This window comes from Salvelinus fontinalis, chromosome 25 (genome assembly GCF_029448725.1).
Source record: "Salvelinus fontinalis isolate EN_2023a chromosome 25, ASM2944872v1, whole genome shotgun sequence".
NCBI classification, from domain to species: Eukaryota; Metazoa; Chordata; class Actinopteri; order Salmoniformes; family Salmonidae; genus Salvelinus; species Salvelinus fontinalis.
The window spans coordinates 18,066,710-18,093,461 of NC_074689.1; the positions used below are offsets into that span (position 1 = coordinate 18,066,710).

The 26,752-nt window shown below is 44.0% G+C and overlaps 1 protein-coding gene across 1 annotated transcript in view; it reads right to left on the bottom strand.

The window, feature by feature from the left end:
* The window catches only part of trpc1 (transient receptor potential cation channel, subfamily C, member 1), a 33,623-nt gene extending 7,371 nt beyond the window's left edge, over positions 1-26,252 (bottom strand). Inside the window, exons 1-7 of the mRNA XM_055881490.1 lie at positions 25,665-26,252; positions 23,939-24,087; positions 22,884-22,985; positions 22,490-22,692; positions 19,186-19,317; positions 15,232-15,427; positions 10,863-11,199 (exon numbers count right to left, since the gene is read on the bottom strand). Of these exons, the coding sequence (XP_055737465.1) occupies positions 10,863-11,199; positions 15,232-15,427; positions 19,186-19,317; positions 22,490-22,692; positions 22,884-22,985; positions 23,939-24,087; positions 25,665-25,863 (1,318 nt within the window). The 5' untranslated portion in view covers positions 25,864-26,252. The remainder of the gene's footprint in view (positions 1-10,862; positions 11,200-15,231; positions 15,428-19,185; positions 19,318-22,489; positions 22,693-22,883; positions 22,986-23,938; positions 24,088-25,664) is intronic.
* Between the last annotated feature and the right edge of the window lie 500 nt (positions 26,253-26,752).

A 26,752-nucleotide genomic window follows, 5' to 3' on the forward strand; every position in this document is an offset into this window, starting at 1 on the left:
ACTGGAAAGAATTTCCATACAAAATTTCCAAATGACATCAGTTTGACTGGTTTTAAGGAAGTTAAATTAAGTTTGGCTTGGATGTATATTTTATGTGGTTGAAATACTATCAGCTTTTATGATGCTGATTAAAATTAAGACTGCACCTTTACAGATGGTCCCTAACCACGCATTCATTCCCTCAAGATGCTGAAAGAAAGAAATAATATTTCTCCACTCCTGTTCCAGAGTCTAAATGTTATAGGCCTACAAGTCAGTATCCAAATTTCAGGTCCGTGTTCCGTGGACTGGAAAATGTTCCAGGAAGCCTCAGATAATAACATCGATTTATATGCTGACTCGGTGAGTGAGTTTATAAGGAAGTGCATTGGAGATGTTGTACCCACTGTGACTATTAAAACCTACCCCAACCAAAAACCGTGGATAGACGGCGGCATTCGTGCAAAACTGAAAGCGCGAACCACCGCATTCAACTATGGAAAGAGGTCGGGGAATACGGCCATCATAAACAGTGTCGTTATTCCCTCCGCAAGGCAATCAAACAAGCGAAATGTCGGTATAGGGACAAAATGGAGTCTCAATTCAACAGCCCAGACACGAGACTTATGTGGCAGGGTCTACAGGCAATTATGGACTACAAAATTAAAACCAGCCATGTCACGGAAACCAACGTCTTGTTTCCAGACAAGCTAAACACCTTCTTTGCCCGCTTTGAGGATTATTCAGTGCCACTGACGCGGCCCGCTATCAAGGACTGTGCCCCCCCCCCCCCCCTCTCTCCTTCTCTGTGGCCGACGTGAGCAAGACATTGAAACATGTTAAACCTCGCAAGGCTGCAGGCCCAGACGGCATCCCTAGCCTCATCCTCAGAGCATGCGCAAACCAGCTGGCTGGTGTGTTTACGGACATATTCAATCGCTCCCTATCCCAGTCTGCTGTCTCTACATGCTTCAAGTTGGCCACCATTGTTCCTGTACCAAAGAAGACAACGATAACTGAACTAAATGACTATCGCCCCGTAGCACTCACTTCTGTCATCATGAAGGGCTTTGAGAGACTCGTCAATGATCATATCACCTCATATCACTACCACCCTAGACCCACTTGAGTTTTCATACCGCCCAAACAGGTCCACAGACGATGCAATCGCCATCACACTGCACACTATCTGGACAAGAGGAATACCTATGTAAGAATGCTGTTCATTGACTACAACTCAAGCTCATCACCATAGTACCCTCCAAGCTTAAGGCACTGGGTCTCAACCTGCCCTGCGCAATTAGGTCCTGGACTTTCTGACGGGCCGCCCTCAGAAAGTGAAGGTAGGAAACAACATCTCCACTTCGCTGATCCTCAACACTTGGGGCCCACAAGGGTGTGTGCTCAGCCCCCTCCTGTACTCCCTGTTCACCCATGACTGCGTGGCCATGCACGCCTCCAACTCAATCATCAAGTTTGCAGACGACAGAACCGTAGTGGGCTTGATTACCAACAATGACCCAGACAGCCTACAGGGAGGAGGTGAGGGCACTCAGAGTGTGGTGTCAGGAAAACAACCTCTCACTCAACGTCACAAAACAAAGGAGATGATCGTGGACTTCAGGAAACAGCAGACGGAGCAACCCCCCTATCCACATCGACGGGACAGTAGCCGAGAAGGTGGAACGTTTTAAGTTCCTTGGTGTACACATCACGGACAAACTGAAATGGTCCACCAACACAGACACCATGGTGAAGAAGGTGAAACAGCGCCTCTTCAACCTCAGGAGGCTGAAGAAATTTGCCTTGTCACCTAAAACCCTCACAAACTTTTACAGATGCACAATCGAGAGCATCCTGTTGGGCTGTATCATCGCCTGGTATGGTAACTGCACCGCCCTCAATCACAAGGCTCTCCAGAGGAAAGTGCAGTCTGCCCAAAGCATCACCAGGTGCAAACTACATGCCCTCCAGGACACCTACAGCACCTGATGTCACATGAAGGCCATAAAGATCATCAAGGACAACAACCACCTGAGCCACAGCCTGTTCACCCCACTATCATCCACAAGGCAAGGTCAGTACAGGTGCATCAAAGCTGGGACTGAAAAACAGCTTCTATCTCAAGGCCATCAGACTGTTAAACAGCCATCACTAACATAAATTGGCTGCTGCCAACATACAGACCCAAATCACTGGCCACTTGCCTATGTCACATGGCCATCACTCATCTGTATATTTTATGTACAAATTCTTATTCATCCCTTCACACTTGTGTGTATAAGATAGTTGTTGTGAATTTGTTAGATTACTTGTTAGATATTACTGCATTGTCGGAAGTAGAAACACAAGCATTTCGCTAAACTCGCAAAAACATCTGCTAACCATGTGTATGTGATAAATACAATTTGATTTGAGGTAGACTACTATTCCATTTAACTCATCTGAACAGTACAGTTCCCTTGACGTGCCATAGGCTAGTTGAAGTCCCTGCCTTGTGACTATATCACATATACTGTAATATAGCCGGCACTGCTATCATCCACATTTACCACTTCACCAAATCTTTCCCAAACATTAGGCTACTTTTCTGGCCCTCCCTCGCAGCTTTTCTCTTATTGAATTAAACTCTGACAGTACTCTTTTTGCCTCAGTAGATCAACGTGAACTTTTTCTGCCCAAGTTCCCAAAATCATTTGGCAATTGGCGCATTTGGCAGTTGACATATCTGATTTTGGCATTAACGTGAGGCATCTGGCTCCTGGGATTAACAGAATGGGGGAAAGAGAAAGAGGGATGGAGAGAGGGGAGGGATGGAGAGACAGAACAATGGAAATGAAAGGAGGCCATATAATAAAACTGCTCCCTAGACACTGGAAGGAGACACACATCTGGGACTAAAAGGGCCAATAAAAAGTCTACAAACCCAGTATTCGCCTTGGAATTTCAGCAATAAGAACCAACAGTAGTAAAAGTCTTCAGAAAGAGAATAGCAGAAAAACAAAAGTATAAGGCAACAACTATCTGGTATTGAACTGCAATCCAATACTTTATTTACATATGCCTACGCCATGGCCATTTTAATAGTCAAAACTGTTGATGATTTTCATTAGATTGATCTCGATCTTAATAAGGACTTTGATCAATAACTGATTTGATTACATGGAAGGAAGTATCAGGAAACTGTACATGGATGGATGTGCTGGTCTTGTTGTATTAGTTAAGGAGTATTCCTCCCTCTAGTGGGCTATTTCTGTCTCCTCAAACCCCTAAAACCTGTATCCAAACTCATCTCTCCTACAGCCTCTAACAAGATTCCTCTCCAGACAGAAAGGCCTGTAGAGTAGTGTTCGCTCACTGCCAAGCTACACAATGAACTAGATAATAGACAAGACATTGTTTATTGACATGATCCGTGAGCCAATAGGACCTGTGCTGTACTTTATTTAATTTCCCGTCTAGAAAAGTAATTTGAGCAATGAATCAAAAGAAACAAGCACGTAGCAACTACAGAACATACTAGAACAACTATATCCCTCTCTACCTCTCACTCTCTGTCTCCCTCTGTCTATCTCTTTACCCTCTCTCTCTTTCTCTCTCTCCTTTCCTCTCCTCTCTCTTCTCCTCTACCCCCCTCTCTCTCTCTTTCTTTCTACTGTGTCTGGTATTGAAACAGACTGATTCTCCAGAGAGCAGAGGGATGCTAGAGAGAGGAGACTAATTTGGGAACACAGGCCATTACACTGATTGGATGATCATGTTTTTTGGGCAGCGGAGAAAGTAGAAAGAGAGAAAAAAAGAGGAGATTAGATGAGAGGAGAGGAGCAGAGCAGAGAGGAGGGGAGTGGAGGGAAAAGGAGGGGAGGGGAGAGAGCGAAGATGAGAGGAGAGGGCAAGGGATGGGGAGGAGTAGAGAGGACAGGAAAGGTGGCTGTCCTGAGAAACCAATAAGTAGTTCTACAGTGTCATTGATCTGTGTGTGTGTGTGTGTGTGTGTGTGTGTGTGTGTGTGTGTGTGTGTGTGTGTGTGTGTGTGTGTCTGTGTGTGTGTGTGTGTGTCTGTGTGTGTGTGTGTGTGTGTGTGTGTGTGTGTGTGTGTGTGTGTGTGTGTGTGTGTGTGTGTGTGTGTGAGAACAAAGAGCCATCATTCAGCGTGGTCTGAATATCAAATCAAATAACATTTTATTTGTCACATTCGCCAAATACAACAGGGGTTGACCTTAATGTGAAATGCTTATTTACAAGCCCTTAAAACCAACAACAAAGTCCAAGAAATAGAGTTAAGAAAAAGTAATAAATAAACAAAAGTAAAAAATTAAATTAAAAGTAACACAATAAAGTAACAATAACGAGGCTATATACAGGGGTTACCGGTACTGAGTCAATGTTCGGGGGTACAGGTTAGACAAGATCATTTGTACCTGAAGGTAGGGGCAAAGTGTCTATGCATAGATAATGAACAGCGAGTAGCAGCAGTGTAAAAACTATGTAAATTGTCCGGGTGGCCATTTGATTCATTGTTCAGCAGTCTTATGGCTTGGTGGATAGAAGCTGTTAAGGAGCCTTTTGGACCTAGAGTTGGCGCTCCAGTACCGCTTGCCATGCGATAGCAGAGAGAACAGTCTATGACTTGGGTGACTGGAGTCTTCGACAATGTTTTTGGCCTTCCTCTGACACCGCTCGGATGCCGAGCAGTTGCCATACCAGGTGGTGATGGATACTCTCGATGACGCAGTTGTAAAACTTTGAGAGGATCTGGGGACCCATGCCAAATCTTTTCAGTCTCCTGAGGGGGAAAAGGTGTTGTTGTGCTCTCTTCACGACGGTCTTGGTTTGGACCATGATAGTTTGTTGGTGATGTGGACACCAAGGAGCTTGAATCTCTTGACCCGCTCCACTACAGCCCCGTCGATGTGAATGGGGGCGTGTTCGGCCCTCCTTTTCCTGTAGTCCACGATCATCTCCTTTGTCTTGCTCACGTTTAGGGAGAGGTTATTGTTCTGGCACCACACTGTCAAGTCTCTGACCTCCTCCCTATAGGCTGTCTCATCGTTGTCGCTGTTGTGTCGTCAGAAAACTTAATGATGGTGTTGGAGTCGTGCTTGGCCACGCAGTCGTGGGTGAACAGGGAGTACAGGAGGGGACTAAGCACGCACAGATGTGCATGCACAGACTAAGCACGCACAGTTGCAGATGTGTTGTTGCCTACCCTTACCACCTGGGTGAAAATGTCAGTGAAGACACTTGCCAGTTGGTCCATGCATGCTCTGAGTAAACGTCCTGGTAATCCGTCTGGCCCTGCGGCCTTGTGAATGTTGACCTGTTTAAAGGTCTTGCTCACATCGGCTACGGAGATCATGATCACACAGTCGTGCTCTCATGTATGCTTCAGTGTTGCTTGCCTCGTCGCAAGCATAAAAGGCATTTAGCCCGTCTGCTAGGCTCGCGCCACTGGGCAGCTCCCAGCTGGGGTTCCCTTTGTAGTATGTAATAGTTTGCACGCCCTGCCACACCCGATGAGCATCAGAGCCTGTGTAGTAGGATTCAATCTTAGTCCTGTATTAACGCTTTGCCTATATGATGGTTCGTCTGAGGGCATAATGGGATTTCTTATAAGCTCTAGCCTTTAGCTCGGTGCAGATGTTGCATGTAATGCATGGCTTCTGGTTGGGGTATGTACGTACGGTCACTGTGGGGACGACGTTGTCGATGCACTTATTGATGAAGCCGGTGACTAGGTGGTATACTCCTCAATGCCATTGGATGAATGGAATGAATGGAACCTGGAACATATTTCAGTCTGTGCTATCAAAACAGTCCTGTAGCGTAGCATCCGCGTCATCTGACCACTTCCGTATTGAGCAAGTCACTGGTACTTCCTGCTTTATTTTTTCTTGTAAGCAGGAATCAGGAGGATATAATTATGGTCAGATTTGCCAAATGGAGAGCGAGGGAGAGCTTTGTATGCATCTCTGTGTGTGGAGTAAAGGTGGTCTAGAGTTTTTTTCCTTTGGTTGCACATGTGACATGCTGGTAGAAATTAGGTAAAATGTATTTAAGTTCGCCTGCATTAAATTCCCAGGCCACTAGGAGCACCGTTTCTGGATGAGCATTTTCTTGTTTGTTTATGGCCTTTTACAGCTCGTTGAGTGTGTTCTTAGTGCCAGCATCGGTTTGTGGTGGTAAGTAGACGGCTATGAAAAATATAGATGAAAACTCTTGGTAGATAGTGTGGTCTACAGCTTATCATGAGGTATTCTACCTCAGGTGTGCAATACCTCGAGACTTTCTTAATATTAGACATCGCACCCCAGCTGTTATTGACAAATAGACACACACCCCCATCCTTCATCTCACCAGACGTAGCTGCTCTGTCCTGCCGATGCACGGAGAAGCCAGCTTACTGTATATTATCCGTGTCGTCATTCAGTCATGACTCGGTGAAACATAAGATATTACAGTTTTTAATGTCCCGTTGGTAGGGTAGTCTCGAATGGGGATCATCAAGTTTATTCTCCAGTGATTTCCCGTTGGCCAATAAAACAGATGGTAGAGGTGGGTTACCCACTCACCGACAAATTCTCACAAAGGACCCTGATCTCCGCCCCCTTTATTTCCGTCTTTCCTTCACACGAATGACGAGGATTTGGAACTGATCTTGGAGAAGCAGTCCATCCTTTGCGTCGCTCATTAAATATTATTTTTTTGTCCAGTTCGAGGTGCATAATCGCTGTTCCGATGTCCAGAAGCTCTTTTCGGTCATAAGAGACGGTAGTAGCAACATTATTTACAAAATACGTTTCAAACAATGCAGAAAAACACACAAAATAGAAAAGTTGGTTAGAAGCCCGTAAAATGGCAGCCATCCCCTCAGGCGCCATTATCATGATAGCAGACTGGTACAGATTGTTACAGTACCAGAGCACAGAAAGGGTGGTATAGAGAGGACATTCTGCATCTTGGGTTACTCACTGCACAGCTGCATATTCTAATCTGGTCTGGTCTGGTCTTGTCTGGTCTATGCTAATCAATGCACTGCGTTGCTATTCTCTACTATTTAATTTGATTAAATTATCTTCTACAGAGCATCTGTTGTGGACTAACCAAAGACAGTGTGACCCTAAACTCTATTGTCACAGAAGGAGGGCAGGAAATGATACAGGAAGTTATACTCAAGTCTGGTTTTAGCCCAATGAGAAGTCAAGAAGTCCTGCTTGCTGAACTCCACCAATGAGGACTAACCTTTAGTTTTTTTCTGGAATTGAGCCAATGCCATACATCAACAGTATTTTTGTGCTGTTACATACAGTGCCTCCTGAAAGTGTTCATATCCCTTCACTTATTCCACCTTTTGTTGTGTTATTAAAGCCTGAATCCAAAATGTATATTTCTTCTCACCCATCTACACACAATACACCATATTGACAAAGTGGAAACATGCTTTTAGAAATGTTTGCAAATGTATTGAAAATTAAATCCAGAAATATCTCATTTACATAAGTATTCACACTCCTGAGTCTCTACATGTTAGAATCACCATTGGCAGCAATTACAGCTGTGAGTCTTTCTGGGTAAATCTCTAAGAGCTTTGCACACCTGGATTGTACAATAGTTGCTCATTATTCTTCAAAAAGTTATTCAAACTCTGTCATATTGGTTGTTGATCATTGCTAGACAACCATTTTCAAGTCATGTCATAGATTTTTCAAGCAGATTTAAGCCCCTCGGGAGTTGTACTCAGGGATGAGTTGTACTCAGGGATGTTTTATGTTGGATTTGCCGCAGAACATAACACTTTGTATTCAGGACAAAAGTTAATTGCTTTGTCACATTATTGCAGTATTACTTTAGTGCCAAAACAGGACGCAAGTTTTGGAATATTTTTTTTCTGTACAGGCTTTTTTCTTTTCACTCTGTCAATTAGTTTAGTATTGTGGAGTATCTACAATGTTGTTGATCCATCCTCTGTTTTCTCGCATCACAGACATTAAACTGTAACTGTTTTAAAGTCACCATTGGCCTCATGGTGAAATCTCTGAGCAGTTTCCTTCCTCTCCAGCAACTGAGTTAGGAAGGACACCTGCATCATTGTAGTGATTGGGTATAATGATACACCCTCCAAAAATGTAATGAATAACTTCACCATGCTCAAAGGGATACTCAATACCTGCTTTTTATTTTATTTTACCCATCTACCAAGAGGCATTGGAAAACCTCCCTTGTCTTTGTGGTTGAATCTGTGTTTGAAATTCACTACTCGACTGAGGGACCTTACAGACAATTGTTTGTGTGGGGTACAGAGATGAGTAGACATTCAAAAATCATGTTAAACACAATTTTAAAAAAATGTAAATTTGAGGTGCTGACGTGTTGCAACCTTGACAACTACTGTGATTATTATTATTTGACCATGCTGGTCATTTATGACCATTTGAACAGCCAGAAGAGGACTGGCCACCCCTCATAGCCTGGTTCCTCTCTAAGTTTCTTCCTAGGTTTTGGCCTAGTTGGTTTATTCCTAGCCACCGTGCACATTGCTTGCTGTTTGGGGTTTTAGGCTGGGTTTCTGTACAGCACTTTGAGATATCAGCTGATGTAGGGAGGGCTATATAAATACATTTGATTTAAATTATTTTTTTAACCTTTATTTATTATTATACACAGGGTGAGTCCATGCAACTTGTTATGTGACTTGTTAATCAAATTTTAACTACTGAACTTATTTAGGCTTGCCATAACAATTTTTTATACATTTTTTAAAATGCTGAAAAATATATTTTCACTTTGACATTATGGGGTATTGTGTGTAGGCCAGTGAGAGAACAATCTCAATTGAATCCATCTGAAATTCAGACTGTAACAAATGTAACAACAAAATATGTAAAAGGTGTGTGAGTACTTTCTGATGGCACTGTAAATGATCTCTTACCTGTGCCTGAGGCTAGCAGGTAACACTGTTGCCGGCAGCACATACACGTTACCCCTCATCTATGTCTGTCACAATAAGATGAAAATACACCCCCCAAAAATACAATGGGGTCCAAAATGATTGACACCCTTCATACAGATGAGCAAAAATGACTGTTTTAAATAAATAATTCAAATAGTGACCTTATTTTATGCTCCAAAAAAAATGTGACATTATTTTATTGTATACTAATACAATTGCTAATTGAAAGAGATTATGTTAACAAGTAATACTTTTCTTCTCAAAAATGTAAGGGTCAAAATTATTGACACCCCTAAAGATTTGTATAAATAAAGTAACCAAGAGTTTAGTATTTGGTCCCATATTCTTATAATGCAATGATTACATCAAGCTTGTTGGATGCATTTTCAGTTAGTTTTGGTTGTGTTTCAGATCATATTGTGGCCAATACTAATGAGTGGTAAATAATGTATTGGGTCATTACGGAGTCATAATGACACAGAAAGTTACAGAGGGTCAAAGATCATAACCCCCCAAAAATGCTAACCTCCCCTGTTATTGGTCATGGTGAGAGGTAAGCAAGTCTTGGGGGTTTGATATAAAATGCTAACCTCCCCTGTTATTGGTCATGGTGAGAGGTAAGCAAGTCTTGGGGGTTTGATATAAAATGCTAACCTCCCCTGTTATTGGTCATGGTGAGAGGTAAGCATGTCTTGGGGGTTTGATATAAAATGCTAACCTCCCCTGTTATTGGTCATGGTGAGAGGTAAGCATGTCTTGGGGGTTTGATATAAAATGCTAACCTCCCCTGTTATTGGTCATGGTGAGAGGTAAGCATGTCTTGGGGGTTTGATATAAAATGCTAACCTCCCCTGTTATTGGTAATGGTGAGAGGTAAGCATGTCTTGGGGGTTTGATCTTTGACCCTCTGTAACTTTCTCACTCATCATTATTGACGATTCATTCAGGATTATCTGTAATCATGGTAGCATTCACATTCATGTAGAAGTCTTCAGAAACATATTATATTCTTATTTACAATAAAGTGACTCCAGAATGACATTATACATTATTCACCATTCATTTTTATTGCGCACAAAATCATCTGAAACACAACCAAAACTAACTGACAAAAGCAGTCACAATCTTGATGTAGTCATTGCGTGATAGGAATATTGGACGAACTGCCAAACATTTGACCACTTTATTTATAAGAATCTTTTTGACCCTTAACTTTTGGAAAAAAAGTTGTATTATTTATTTTATACAGTCATTATTGCTCATCTTTATCAAGGGTGTCAATAATTTCAGACCCCACTGTATATTTAAAATGATGATCCAGGGACAGGACTGGACAGGATAGGAGGTGAGAGGACAGGAGAGGAGAGGAGAGGAGGGGAAAGGAGAGGAGGGGAGGGGACAGGAGAGGAGGGTAGGGGAGGGGACAGGAGAGAACTGGACAGGATAGGAGGTGAGAGGACAGGACAGGAGAGGAGAGGAGGGGACAGGAGAGGAGGGGAGGGGACAGGAGAGGACTAGACAGGATAGGAGGTGAGAGGACAGGACAGGAGGTGAGAGGACAGGACAGGAGAGGAGAGGACAGGCAAGGCGAGGAGGGGAGAGGACTGGACAGGATAGGAGGTGAGAGGACAGGACAGGACAGGAGGGGACAGGAGAGGAGGGGACAGGCCAGGAGGGGACAGGCCAGGCCAGGAGAAGAGGGGAGAGGACAGGAGAAGAGGGGAGAGGAGCGGAGGGGAGGAGAGGGGAGGAGGGGAGTGGAGAGGGAAGGCGAGGAGGGGAGGAGAGAGGACAGGAGAGGACACGAGAGTAGGGGAGGGGACAGGAGCGGAGGGGAGGGAAGGGGAGAGGACACTAGAGGAGTGGAGATGAGAGGGAAGAAGGGGAGAGGGCAGGAGAAGAGGAGGGGAGAGGAGATGGAAGGACGTCTCACCTATGATCCAGAGTATGAGCAGGTAGTCGATCATCTCCAGGGCAGGACCCATGGTGTTCTTCTTGCCCTCGTTGTACACCAGAGAGTACAGGTTGATGAGCAGGAGGAAGGTGAAGTAGGAGGCACTGTGTATGATGAACTTGACAAAGGGCGTGTGGATGATATGGCCCACGCGGGAGCGCGGCACCACCAGGTAGCACAGGGAGAGCAGCGGCCACAGCATCGCCACGCTCAGTACCGTGGACATCTTCAAACACGTGTGTTTACGCCGGTAGCTGGCCGTCTCGCCGAACCAGACGGTGTTGAGGAACTGCTGGCAGTTGGACTGGGCCACAAACTGGAGGGGGTGGGGAGGAGGTGGTGCCATGCAGGGACAGTAGGAGGCGCCACAGAACAATGATGTGGATGGAGATGTAGGAGTCAACAGGGAAACAAAGAGAGAAGAAGTAAAGGGTTATTCAGAATGGTAATTCATTCCAGAATACGGTACATGCACATTGTCAACAGTGTGCTTGTTTATCATGTGTCTTGCCTTGGATTTGTTTTCTGTGGAAAACTGTACATGATCCCATCTTTATGGTTTGTTCCCAGTCATAACAAACGGTACTAATGTTATCCTCTGTGATCACATACCACCACTGATACAAAACAGAAATAGGAGGCATGTTTATCAAACACAGATTCAGTCAAGGCTATGAAGAGAAAGTGTTTAGGGCTCTGCTGCACAAGTTCTCTCTCTCCCTCTCTCTCTTTCTCTCTCTATCCCTCTTTCTTTCTCTCTTCCAGGTTCTGGTACTAGAGGAGCTCTTATTAGCATCATTTATCAATGTGAGACAGAATGGTAGCAGCATGCTCGAGCCTCACTGTGATATAAAATATAAATCCAAACACAACCTGCCAGGCTGAGCAAGCACAGTTATAAATAAAAGAACAGCTTCAAACATCCACCCTCATAACAGTCTGTCTCTGCCTCTCTGTCTCTGCTCTGGTCTGAGCTGGTCCTGTCCTCGGTTGGATGTAGCCTGGAGAGACCATAGCTAAATCAGGGTCATATTTCCACCAGACAACTACAGGAAAAACAGATGTTGTGGACTTCCCGTTTTATGTATGATGAATAGTCATTCATAATTCACTATAATCACCCTCTTTACCTAGCAGTCTGCTATTGTCTGTGTAGGCTACAACTAGCAGTCTGCTATTGTCTGTGTAGGCTACAATAAAACAGCCCAAACTGTTCACATGATGTATGTTCTGTATATATAGAAATATAAATGATGCCTGCTATAAAAACAGTGCTTTCAACTGTCAACGATTTCCACCTATTCATCATTTTTATTTGTTTAGCCTAGCGCTGTATGCTAATGCATTTGAGGGAGTGGTCCCTCCCTCCCTCACCTCTTTCTGCTTCTATATAATGGACACTATGAGCCTCTTATGTCAAGTGTTATTGAAGCGTTGTGGTTGCAGGTTCACTTGGCACATCTAAAACTCTTTCTTTAGGGGAGATTCTATAGGCTACCAAGTGCTAACGGTCAGTATCTAAATAATATGTGTGAAATGCTTGATAGTGTATGTGATGTAAAAAGAGAGGTCTACTTTCTTGGGAACCTGAATATTGACTGGTTTTCATCAAGCTGTCAGTATCTAAATAATATGTGTGAAATGCTTGATAGTGTATGTGATTTAAAAAGAGAGGTCTACTTTCTTGGGAACCTAAATATTGAGTGGTTTTCATCAAGCTGTCAGTATCTAAATAATATGTGTGAAATGCTTGATAGTGTATGTGATTTAAAAAGAGAGGTCTACTTTCTTGGGAACCTAAATATTGACTGGTTTTCATCAAGCTGGAAGCTTCTCACTGTAACCAGTGCCTGTAATCTGGTTCAGGTTATTAATCAACCTACCATGGTGTTTACAAACACTACAGGAACAAGATCATCCACATAATATATAAATCACATTTTATTTTATTTGTATTTATTTTTTCCCTTTTTCTCCCAAATTTCATGGTGACCAATTGGTAGTTGCAGTCTTGTCTCATCGCTGCAACTCCCGTACGAACTTGGGAGAGGATAAGGTAGAGAGCCATGCATCCTCCTAAACACGACCCCACCAAGCCGCACTGCTTCTTGACACAATGCCCGTTTAACACGGGAAGCCAGCCGCACCACTGTGTACACTTGGCGAACGTGTCAGCGTGCATTACACCCGGCCCACCACAGGAGTCGCTAAAGCGCGATGGAACAAGAACATCCCTGCCAGCCAAACCCTCCCCTAACCCAGTCGACGCTGGGCCAATTGTGCACCGCCCCACGGGTCTCCCGGTCGGCTGTGACAGAGCCTGGACTCTAACCAGAATCTCTAGCAGCACAGCTAGCAACTGCGATGCAGTACCTTAGGCCACTGCACCACTCAGGAGGCCCCACATTCTTACTAATACTGTAGAACCTTGTTCTAAAGCTGTATCCGTACCCATTGGATGCAGTGATCACAATACAGGAAATGCCAACAACGAACAGTGGGCCATTGTACTCATGCATAAAAAACTAATAATGAAAGAAAAGCATTGTAAATTTGAATTTTGTCAAGTTAGTGTGGGAGAGTTGGAAAAATTATTGTAATCGATCAATAAAGACAAGCCTCCTGGCATTGACAACTTAGATGGAAAGCTACTGAGGATGGTAGCTGACTCTATAGCCACTCCTATCTGTCATATCTTTAATCTGAGCCTAGAGGAAAGTCTTTGTCCTCAGGCCTGGAGGGAAGCCAAAGTAATTCCACTACCCAAAAGTGGTAAAGTGGCCTTTGCTGGTTCTAACAGCAGACCAATAAGCTTGCTGCCAGCTCTTAACACTGTTGGAAAAAATTGTGTTCGCTATTTCTCTGTCAACAAAACAAACCACAGACTTTCAGCATGCTTATAGAGAAGGGCACTCAACATCTACTGCACTGACACAAATGACTGATGATTGGTGTAAAGAAATTGGTAATAAGAAGATTGTGGGAGCTATACTGTTAGATTTCAGTGCAGCCTTTGATATTATTGACCATAACCTGTTCTTGAAAAAATCTATGTGCCATATCGTGGATTCAGAGCTATCTATCTAATAGAACTCAAAGGGTTTTCTTTAATGGAAGCTACCCTAATGTCAAACATGTCAAGTGTGGTGTACCGCAGGGCAGCTCTCTACGTCCTCTACTCTTTTCTATTTTTACCAATGACCTGCCACTGGCATTAAACAAAGCATGTGTATCCATGTATGTTGATGATTCAACCATATACGCATCAGCAACCACAGCTAATGAAGGCACTGAAACCCTTAAGAAAGAGTTGCAGTCTGTTTTGGAATGTGCGGCCAGTAATAGACTGGTCCTGAACATCTCTAAAACTAAGAGCATTGTATTTGGTACAAATCCTTCCCTAAGTTCTAGACCTCAGCTGAATCTGGTAATGAATGGTGTGGCTGTTGAACAAGCTGAGGAGAATAAATTACATGGCGTTACCTTAGATTGTATACTGTCATGGTCAAAACATATAGATTCAATGGTTGTAAAGATGGGGAGAGGTATGCCTGTAATAATGAGATGCTCTGCTTTTTGACACCTCATTCCAAAAAGCACGTTCTACAGGCTCTAATTTTGTCTTATCTTGATTATTGTCCAGTCGTGTGGTTGAGTGCAGCAAGGAAAGACCTAGTTACGCGGCACGTCTTGCTCTTCGTTGTAATAAGAGGGCTGGTATAAATACTAAACACGCCAGTCTCTCTTGGCTAAGAGTTTAGGAGAGAATGACTGAATAATTTCTTCGTTTTATAAGGAACATTAATGTGTTGAAAATCCAAAATTTTTGCATAGTCAACTAACACACAGCTCTGACACACACTTACCCTACCAGACATGTCACTAGGGGTCTTTTCACAGTACCTAAATCCAGAACAAATTCAAGAAAGCGTACAGTATTATATAGAGCCATTAACTCCGTTCCATCTCATATTGCTCAAATAAACAGCAAACCTGGTTTCAAAAAACATATGAAGCAACACCTCACGGCACAACGCCTCTCCCCTATTTGACCTAGATAGTGTGTGTGTATGTATTGATATGTAGGCTACGTGTGCCTACATATCTGTCCTTGAGCTGCTGTTGTCTATTAATGTTTTGTATTATGTAATGTTTCATGTTTTGTGTGGACCCCAGGAAGAATAGCTGCTGCTTTTGCAACAGTTTATGGGGATCCTAATAAAATACCAAATACCTAGGGTTGCAAAATTCCCAGGTCTGGGAATCCTCCAAGGAAGGATTTCTGGAAAACTTTAGAAGAATTACCTGAACATACTGGTACTTGATGGACAGTTATTTTGAGTCTCACCTCTTTCTGGTTGTACTTGATAGCTAGTTTGAGCCGGCTGAGGTTCATGCGTTCCTCCATCAGGCCTCTCTTGTCCACTGTGTCCTCATTGGCCATGTGGTTGAGGATCACCTCCAGTTCTCTGGAGTTACGTGCCTGGGCCAGGAGATCCTTAGCAAACATCTTACACTGCTTAGCCAGCTCTTCATAGTCATTCCTGGAACCATGGAGAGGAGAGGAGAGGAAAGTGGGAAGAGGAGAGCAGAGGGGAAAAGGAGGGGAGAGGGAGAGGGGGAAGAGGAGGGGAGAGGGGGAAGAGGAGAGCAGAGGAGAGCAGAGGGGAAAAGGAGGGGAGAGGGGGAAGAGGAGGGGAGAGGGGGAAGAGGAGAGCAGAGGAGAGCAGAGGAGAGCAGAGGGGAAAAGGAGGGGAGAGGGGGAAGAGGAGGGGAGAGGGGGAAGAGGAGGGGAGAGGAGAGCAGAGGAGAAAAGGAGGGGAGAGGGGGAAGAGGAGGAGAGAGGGGGAAGAGGAGAGCAGAGGAGAGCAGAGGGGAAAAGGAGGGGAGAGGGGGAAGAGGAGGGGAGAGGGGGAAGAGGAGAGCAGAGGAGAGCAGAGGGGAAAAGGAGGGGAGAGGGGGAAGAGGAGGGGAGAGGGGGAAGAGGAGAGCAGAGGAGAGCAGAGGGGAAAAGGAGGGGAGAGGGGGAAGAGGAGGGGAGAGGGGGAAGAGGGGGAAGAGGAGAGCAGAGGAGAGCAGAGGGGAAAAGGAGGGGAGAGGGGGAAGAGGAGAGGGAGAAGAAGAGAGGAGAAGGGCAAGAGGAGAGGGGAAAGAGGAGAGCGGGAAGAGGAGGAGGAGAGGTGAGGAGAGGGGGAAGAGGATGAGGAGTGGGAAGGAGAAGGGAGGAGGAGATGAGAGAAGAGGAGGAAGACATAGCAGCTCTTTCAGTAGTTCCAATTAAACTACTGAAAGAGCTGCTTCCTGTGCTTGGCCCTCCTATGTTGAACATAATAAACGGCTCTCTATCCACCGGATGTGTACCAAACTCACTAAAAGTGGCAGTAATAAAGCCTCTCTTGAAAAGGCCAAACCTTGACCCAGAAAATATAAAAAACTATCGGCCTATATCGAATCTCCCATTCCTCTCAAAAAAAATGAAAAAGCTGTTGCGCAGCAACTCACTGCCTTCCTGAAGACAAACAAGGTATACGAAATGCTTCAGTCTGGTTTTAGACCCCATCATAGCACTGAGACTGCACTTGTGAAGGTGGTAAATGACCTTTTAATGGCGTCAGACCGAGGCTCTGCATCTGTCCTCATGCTCCTAGACCTTAGTGCTGCTTTTGATACCATCGATCACCATATTCTTTTGGAGAGATTGGAAACCTAAATTGGTCTACATGGACAAGTTCTGGCCTGGTTTAGATCTTATCTGTTGGAAAGATATCAGTTTGTCTCTGTGGATGGTTTGTCCTCTGACAAATCAACTGTAAATTTCAGTGTTCCTCAAGATTCCGTTTTAGGACCACTATTGTTTTCACTATATATTTTACCTCTTGGTGATGTCATTCGTAAACATAATGTTAACTTTCACTGCTATGAAGATGACACACAGCTGTACATTTCGATGAAACATGGTGAAGCCCCAAAATTGCCCTCGCTGGAAGCCTGTGTTTCAGACATAAGGAAGTGGATGGCTGCAAATGTTCTAATTTTAAACTCGGACAAAACAGAGATGCTTGTTCTTGGTCCCAAGAAACAAAGAGATATTCTGTTAAATCTGACAATTAATCTTGATGGTTGTACAGTCGTCTCAAATAAAACTGTGAATGACTTCGGCGTTACTCTGGACCCTGATCTCTCTATTGATGAACATATCAAGACTGTATACATATCAAGACTCTTAACTGTCCTTAGAATTTCTAAGCAAACAGCTGGAGGCAGGGCTCTCCCCTATAGAGCTCTATTTCTCTGGAATGGTCTAGCAGCGATGTGAGAGACGCAGACTCGGTCTCAACTTTTAAGTCTTTATTGAAGACTCAATCTCTTCAGTATGTCCTATGATTGAGTGTAGTCTGGCCCAGGAGTGTGAAGGTGAATGGAAAGGCACTGGAGCAACGAACCACCCTTGCTGTCTCTGCCTGGCCGGTTCCCCTCTCTCCACTGGGATTCTCTGCCTCTAACCCTATTACAGGGGCTGAGTCACTAGCTTACTGGTGCTCTTCCATGCCGTCCCTAGGAGGGGTGCGTCACTTGAGTGGGTTGAGTCACTGACGTGATCTTCCTGTCTGGGTTGGCGCCCCCCCTTGGGTTGTGCCGTGGCGGAGATCTTTGTGGGCTATACTCGGCCTTGTCTCAGGATGGCAAGTTGGTGATTCAAGATATCCCTCTAGTGGTGTGGGGGCTGTGCTTGGCAAAGTGGGTGGGGTTATATCCTGCCTGTTTGGCCCTGTCTGGGGGTATCGTCGGACGGGGCCTCAGTGTCTCCCGACCCCTCTTGTCTCAGCCTCCAGTATTTATGCTGCAGTAGTTTATGTGTCGGGGGGGTTAGGGCCAGTCTGTTATATCTGGAGTATTTCTCCTGTCTTAACCGGTGTCCTGTGTGAATTGGGTTGGGTGTCAAAGACACACAGAATGAGCAAAATGGCTGAAAGCTGAAATTCGTAGCTGCGAAACTGCTATGTCCGTTTGGGATATTACAAAAACAAAGAAGTTACTGCAAACAACAAATACATTTTTCCCCTCTGACGTCATTGCAGGTGTGACTTTTTTTGAGCACAACGCTGGATGCTCCTCTCCTCCGTTTCATTAACAAAACAAAAACAATAACAACGGTGCTCCTGTGAACAGTGGCGCTGTTTCCCCGTTTACGTATTCCAGCTTTAAGTAATATCATTTCATTGAATTTATTTAGCCAGGATAGTCCAATCAGTAACACCTGTCAGTCTTTTAGCTTCAATTAATTGAGAAACTAGTAGCTATGCAGAGTGGAATCTGAAAGATCCCTTATACCCATACATCCAGCCATAAACCAGTCATAGGACAGAAACACAGCAAGCCCTTATAGAAGGCTATAGAAGGCAGTGGTGGAAAAAGTACACAACTATCATACTCACCCAGTAATATACTACTTCAGTAAAAGTCTAAAGGTGTTTGGTTTTAAATATACTGAAGTATCAAAAGTATCCTTATATTAGGCAAACCAGACCGCACATATTTATTTACTGGTAGCCAGGGACACACTCCAACATCATTTACAAAGTCCGCCAGATCATAAGCAGTCGGGATGACCAGGGATGTTATAAGTGCGTGGATTGTACCATTTTCCTGTCCTGCTAAGCATTCAAAATGTAACGAGTACTTTTCGGAGTCAGGGATGGAGTATGGAGTAAAAAGTACATTATTTTCTATAGGAATGTAGTGAATTAAAAGTCAAAGATGTCAAAAATATAAATAGTAAAGTACAGATACCCCCAAAACTGCTTAAGTAGTACTTACTTTAAAGTATTTTTACTTAAGTACTTTACACCACTGACGGAAGGAAGCCTTTGAGCAGGGTTCCCCAACTGGCAACCCCCCCAAACTTCATTGTTGGACATAAAAGACTATAAAAAAACACCAGGAAATCAGCTCCAAGTGATTTTAATTTTGGAAATCTGTGTGAATTTATTCTCACGCACAATAGAGAGACTTGCATGTATTTGTATACAAATGTAAGGAAGGTTTGAAATAAAATATTATCTGTTTGGGCTTCTTGCGGTCCCCCGACCATCCGATTAAGATTTATATATATATATATATATATATATATATATATATATATATATATATATATATATATATATATATATATATATATATTATTTTAAGTTGATGATCCCTGCCTTTGAGTGTCCTGCTAGAAGCTCTCACCTGAACTCACCTGATGTTTGTGTGTGTGTGTGTGTGTGTGTGTGTGTCTGTGTGTGTGTGTGTGGCGTACCTGAACTCCACCTCGACCAGGCTGAGCTCCCTGAGGTCTGCACTCAGCTCAAAGGCCCTGAGGATGGGGTCCTCCTCGGTCAGCATAATCAGAGACGGGCTGGCCAGGCACCTGTAGATGTCCAGACGAAACCTGGGGGGTTGGTAGGGGAGCCAGGGAGGGAGGGCGGTGAGAGGAGGTTGAAGTAAGGAGGGAGAGAGTTGTGGGAGAAGGAGGTAGGAAGGGAATGAAAAATGAAGATAAGGAGAAAGGAAGGAGAAAGGGAGAAAGAAAGCAAGAGGGAGGGAAGAGTAGGTGGAGGGAGGGAGGGAGGGAGGGAGGGAGGGAGGGAGGGAGGGAGGGAGGGAGGGAGGGAGGGAGGGAGGGAGGGAGGGACAGAGAGAGAGAGAGAGAGAGAGAGAGAGAGAGGGAGAGAGAGAGAGAGAGACAAGAGAGTCACAAAGCTGTTTCTAAAAGTTTACATCATTTGACTTCTTGTTCCTTGTTCTGTATCTATTTAAAACTTATTCCCATCGACATGCTGTTGTGATCTGTGTGATGATTCACAGTGGGCTGTGTGGGAGGCTTCTGTCATACAGTTAGAATATAAACACCAAGCAGAACATAGCATTGATTCCTGCTAATACTTCTAAACAGAAACCCAGAAATTGTCCTATTGCTTCAAAGATAAGAGTGCTAAGTTTTTCCTAATGTCTGTGTAAAACAAGTCATCCAGCTCTGGTCAGTGGAGTCAGTCATTGTGTCCAAAATGGAGGGTTGGGTAGGTTACTTTCTAAATGCAGTCCATTACAGTTACTAGTTACCTGTCCAAAAGTGTAATCAGTAACATAACTTTTGGATTACCCAAACTCAGTAATTTAATCTGATTACTTTCAGTTACTTCTAGATTATATTCCCTTTAAGAGGCGCAAAGTAGCATTTTTCATAATTACGGTAATCTTGTTCTGGAGGCAGCTCTGCAGAGTTTTAAACCTAACCTTAACTCTAACATTAACCACACTGCCAACCCATAATGCCTTACCCTACCTTAAAATAAGACCAAAAAGCAACATTTTGTTTTCATACATTTTTACCATATTGGCAATTTTGACTCTGCAGCTGGCCCATCTAGAGGAAACTTCTCGCTTCTGAATCAAGGACAAGACTCATCCCAATAAATGTCAACCTGTTTAAAAGGCATTAGAAGAAGACAAAAATGATATTACCAATTGAACGACATCCATTGCAGGATAAATCAATGTTAGAGTTTACGTAGCTGGCCATAAATGGATGTTGCATTTTACTTTAAGGTTTGGTTATGTAGGCTTCTTCTAACCCATTGCTCTCTACTACAGATAATAATACGATTAGGTTTTATTAAAATAAAAAAACAATCTGTCAGATTTCCAGTCATTCCAATTCATTTAATACCCATTGATCTTCAAAAGTAGGACTTGGAAATATGGAAATATAGATAAGCCAAATTGTTTAACCTGAGCGTAACCCTAAAAGTAAGAACTAATTAGCCTACCTTGTTGTTTATGATTTTGTTGTCATGGATGAGAGATTGGGCTCATTGATTTGAGTTGAAAAATAAATGCTGCTCTCGGAATGGCATACCTTGAATACAGAGGTTTACATGTTTGTTGGTGACACTTTGATATCTTGATAATTTGCAGCTGTCTAAGTCTATCAAAAGTCTGCGAGTTTGACCATGTGTCTTGATTGAGGAATAAAAGCTCCACTCGTGGTCTTCTTAAATTAAACTCGTTTTTGACAGTATGGAGCACAATACCAAGGTGGAGTTTAGAAGGGAAGAACTTTTATTCCATAGGCTGGGATCCGCACTATGCGGCTATTGCAAGAGCGCATTTTATTCTGGCTGTCCAAAGGGGCATATTCATTACGCCAATTCTGTTCCAAAACATTTCTTAAACGTAAGTGAACGGAATGAAAAGGGGTGAGACGTACCTGAATTTGTCCAAAATAAACTCACATTTTTATCTGTTTTCTTCTGTTTGGTTCTTCAACAGTAAACGGTTTCCTTAATGGATACACCCCCAGTCGCAAAAACAACGATTGATAGGCATCTAAAACTTCTTCAATTCGACTATTATTGGGTTAAAATACACATACACTGAGTGTACAAAACATTAAGAACACCTGGTCTTTCCATGACATAGACTGACCAGGTGAATCCAGGTGAAAGCCATGATCCCTTCTTGATATCACTTAAATCTACTTTAATCCGTGTAGATGAAGGGGATGAGAAAGTTAAAGCATTTATAAGCCTTGAGACAATTGAGACATGGATTGTGTATGTGTGCCATTCAGAGGGTGAATCGGCAAGACAAAATACTGTATTTAAGTGCCTTTGAACAGGGTATGGTAGTAGATGCCAGGAGCAACGTTTTGAGTACGTCAAGAACTGCAATGCTGCTGGGTTTTTTGCGCTCAACAGTTTCCCGTGTGTATCAAGAATGGTCCACCACCCAAAGGACATCCAGTCAACTTGAAACAACTGTGGGAAGCATTGGAGTCAACATGGGCCAGCATCCCAGTGGATTGCATTTGACACCTTGTAGAGTTCATGCCCTGATGAATTGAGACTGTTCTGAGGGCAAAAGGGGTAGAAACTCAATATTTGGAAGGTGTTACTCATGTTTTGTACACTCTGTGTACATCTGTGAACAGCCATCCACATTCACAACATCCACAATTCGTAAGGTGCAAATAGCTGAATGAGAGAGCAGCAGTGTGATTCACATCATTGTGCTATGTAGCCTAGATATCAATAATACATGATGTCCGTATTGCCTGTAGGCTACACCACTGCTGTAGTCCTTACCTCCCAGTGTTTATTAAAGTTGGATAATCTTTGGGGAAGGACCTACTAGTGGCCGGCGATTTTATTGCAGGGAAACTGAAATCCGTTTTACCTCATTTATACCAACATGTCACCTGTGCAACTAGAGGCTAACCCTGCCTAAATGGCACCCTGTTCCTTATATAGTGCACTACTATATAGGGGAGTCCTATGGGCCCTGGTCAAAAGTAGTGCACTGCATAGAGAATAGGGCGCCATTTCAGATGCAGCCAGTCAACCCAGAAAAGGGAGATGATGTATGTTGGGGGATGTATGATAGTGAATACTTACTTGGTTATTCAATCCTTCCCAGAGAAAGAGAGAGAGAGTGTGTGTGTGTGTGTGTGTGTGTGTGTGTGTGTGTGTGTGTGTGTGTGTGTGTGTGTGTGTGTGTGTGTGTGTGTGTGTGTGTGTGTGTGTGTGTGTGTGTGTGTGTGTGTGTGTTCTACAGGATCTTACCTGGAGTGCCGTAGGCTGTCCTTCTTGTTCTTGGCATTACAGAGAGTACACTCGCAGCCCACAGCGTGAGGCCTGGGCAGGGAGATATCCTGCTTCAGCAACATGGTCAGTATCTCATAGTTGTTCCTATGGGCCGCCAGGATCACTGGCGCCACGTCCATGGTGGTGGAGTACTCAGGGTTCTGGATCCGCTGCATCAGTTTCTGACAGAGAGGAAAGGAGAAGAGGCTTGTTGTTATTGATGCCGTCTTTAATCCTCTAAAAGCATTCAGTTGTCCTGATAATGTCTTGTACTTTTTGCTCTAAAATACAGGGTCAGGACAGTCACTTGGCTGTGGCAGGTAATAATCCATTTATTTTCATAATACAATGGTGGAGAAGAGAAGAGACTAACAGCGATGGAGGGCTTAGAGGACCTCCTGGGGCGATGGTTGAGGAGGATGTCCACAGCTCCCACCACCTCCGAGTCAATGGCCACTAACAGAGCATCTGTTGCCTGGGACAAACACAGACACAACAACAGGACTGGGTTAGAGAGAGAGAGAGAGAAAGCCTGGACCAAACACAACAACAGGACCGGGTTAGAGAGAGAGAAAGCCTGGACCAAACACAACAACAGGACCGGGTTAGAGAGAGAGAGAGAGAGAGAGAAAGCCTGGACCAAACACAACAACAGGACCGGGTTAGAGAGAGAGAGAGAGAGAGAGCCTGGACCAAACACAACAACAGGACCGGGTTAGAGAGAGAGAGAGAGAGAAAGCCTGGACCAAACACAACAACAGGACCGGGTTAGAGAGAGAGAGAGAGAGAGAGAGAGCCTGGACCAAACACAACAACAGGACCGGGTTAGAGAGAGAGAGAGAAAGCCTGGACCAAACACAACAACAGGACCGGGTTAGAGAGAGAGAAAGCCTGGACCAAACACAACAACAGGACTGGGTTAGAGAGAGAGAGAGAGAGAGAGCCTGGACCAAACACAACAACAGGACCGGGTTAGAGAGAGAGAGAGAGAGCCTGGACCAAACACAACAACAGGACTGGGTTAGAGAGAGAGAGAGAGAGAGCCTGGACCAAACACAACAACAGGACCGGGTTAGAGAGAGAGAGAGAGAGAGAGCCTGGACCAAACACAACAACAGGACTGGGTTAGAGAGAGAGAGAGCCTGGACCAAACACAACAACAGGACCGGGTTAGAGAGAGAGAGAGAGAGCCTGGACCAAACACAACAACAGGACCGGGTTAGAGAGAGAGAGAGAGAGAAAGCCTGGACCAAACACAACAACAGGACCGGGTTAGAGAGAGAGAGAGAGTCTGGGCCAACCACAGACACAACAACAGAGAATAGAGTCAGGATAGATAGATAGTTATAGTAAAATAGTCAACAGCGCAGGGCCAGAAGCTACATTGTGTGAAGCATCTTCCTCTGTGTCTGTGTGTGTGTGTGTTACCTGGCAGCCGTGCTCCAGCAGAAGCTTAAGGATGTCCAGGTTTTGGTTCTCTATAGAGATGGTGACAGCGTCTCTCCCCAGCACGTCTACACAGTTGATATTGAGCTCTGTCTTCTCCTCCAGCAGTCTCTTCACCATGTAGTAGTCACCTGGAACAGTGTGACATTAGAGCACACACAACACACACACACATAAAAATGCACACGCACTCATACGCACAAATGCGCACTCACAGAAACACACACACAAAAATGCACACAGAGAAGAAGAAAAAAAAAATCACACACACGCAACAAAAAAAACACACACACACACACACACACACACACACACACACACACACACACACACACACACACACACACACACACACAAAGAAAGAAAAGAACACAGAGAGACACACGAATGCACACACACACACACACATGGGTGCTCCCACGCACACACACACATATACACACACAGAAAGAGAGTGGGACGCAGATGCACAGAGAGAGACGCAGATTGCACACTGCACACAGAGAGTAGGCTCCACTCCAACACTCCAGCACCCTACACTCCCAGCTTACTGTAACAATAACAATCTCCATCAAAGGACAAGGATAGTCTGTTGAGCCATGTTTATACTGGCTTTATATGGTGAGACTCTCTGGGACAACCTGCTTGCCCCTATAAAAACATCCACCTCAGCTTCACTTGTCATTGATTTCAAATACTATCTCATTTCATTAGGATACTGTTACGATTATCATAGCTTCTTGCTTCTGACACATGGAAATTATTTGTCTTTATACCCCTCCTCTCATGGGAATTATGTACATGTGTTTGATATCTCTCTCTGTGTGTGTGTGTGTGTGTGTGTGTGTGTGTGTGTGTGTGTGTGTGTGTGTGTGTGTGTGTGTGTGTGTGTGTGTGTGTGTGTGTGTGTGTGTGTGTGTGTTCAACTTGGCCTGGATGACAGAATACAGAATGCAGTACATATATAGTCTTTGTCACAGGCTAGCAAAATCATGACAAAGCTTACACAAGAGCATAGCTCCACACAAGAGCATGTAGCTCCACATAGCTCTACACAAGAGCATGTAGCTCCACATAGCTCCACACAAGAGCATATAGCTCCACATAGCTCTACACAAGAGCATATAGCTCCACATAGCTCCACACAAGAGCATATAGCTCCACATAGCTCTACACAAGAGCATGTAGCTCCACATAGCTCCACACAAGAGCATATAGCTCCACATAGCTCTACACAAGAGCATATAGCTCCACATAGCTCCACACAAGAGCATATAGCTCCACATAGCTCTACACAAGAGCATATAGCTCCACATAGCTCTACACAAGAGCATATAGCTCCACATAGCTCCACACAAGAGCATATAGCTCCACACAAGAGCATATAGCTCCAATAGGTTAAATTAAACTCAGCCCTGTGGGCAAACTTCCAGTGTAGCTACATGTGGGCTGCTGCAGTAGGCATTCATCCAAAGTATACTCACTCATCCATCATAAGGTAAGAGAGGATGACTGTTGGTAATAATAGTGTGATATGACATGAAGTGTTTCAAAGAATAAAAGACTACATGTTCACACCTTTTCTTAAACAACATGTTACATTACGCTGTCATAAAGTCACGTGTTTTTCTAATGCCATGTTAATAACATCATATACTTATTTATTGTTTTGATAAATGAATCCACCTAGAAGCCTATAATAACTCACCTTTCTCACAGGCCAGTAGGAAGAGCTTTTCATCCAGAGTAGTCTCCTCCTTCACCTCCCTCACGTCTTTCAGGGCCAGAAATTTATCCGGAGAGGACACGTCCGTGACCTGATATAGAGCGGCCATTGCGACGGAGAAGGAGTAGGGCAGAACACTGATGTGCATCCCACTACTAGGCGCCAGCGACCATTTAACCATGAAAGCCCGTCACATGGGATGACATATACTGCAAAAAGACTGTTCATGTATTTCCCCCCAAAGAACGGCAGGTGTAAACGTCTTCCCGGAATAAATAAATAAATAAATATGTAAGCTATTATTGTCGTCGCATCCTTGTTGCTAACGTTTCATCCGTTTTTACGCAGCGTCGGCGTTTGGCGCGCGTAACGACCTTCCCAGTTGTTTCCTCGTAATAACCCTTTGACATACGCTATTCTTCATCAGATGTAAACATACCGCAAGCAGTCAGTGCATACATAGAACTCTCCATCAACGTGTTTACATGCACAATTTTTTCGCATCGCTTCGCAGGCTCCTGACAGTCCTCTGGTCCTGATGATGTTGCTGCTGCGCATGCTCAATCTCATCTCGCTGGCACAGTGCAGCCAGAATCCTCAGCGGTCCACTAAAACCCAGCGCGGACGTGTCATAAAGGGAAATGATTCTAATCGTTTTTCAACCATTAATTTTCGTGATCATATTTAGAGAGGTAAATATAAAGTTCCCCCTGAAGTATTTCCAAAACACTGTACTACAATCATAGTCTGCAATAATAATGCTCAAATAAGCGGTTTAATTTTGAATAATATTGTCTCAAAGTTTCTATTTGCACAGTCATAAGATAAAATCTCAACAAATTGGCTATTTACCTTGCTCTAATTTCTTCATACTGACAGGAATTATATGAGCACGTTGTGTGTGTGTGTGTGTGCCTGTATGTGATCTTTCCCATCTTCCCTCACAGAAAGACATTTGGATGACAAAGATACAAAGCATTTTAGATCAATATAATGACAATGTGTCTAGGAGCAGCATGACTTTGAGGACATAGTGTAACTGCAGATAAATGTCACATAGGCCTATACGG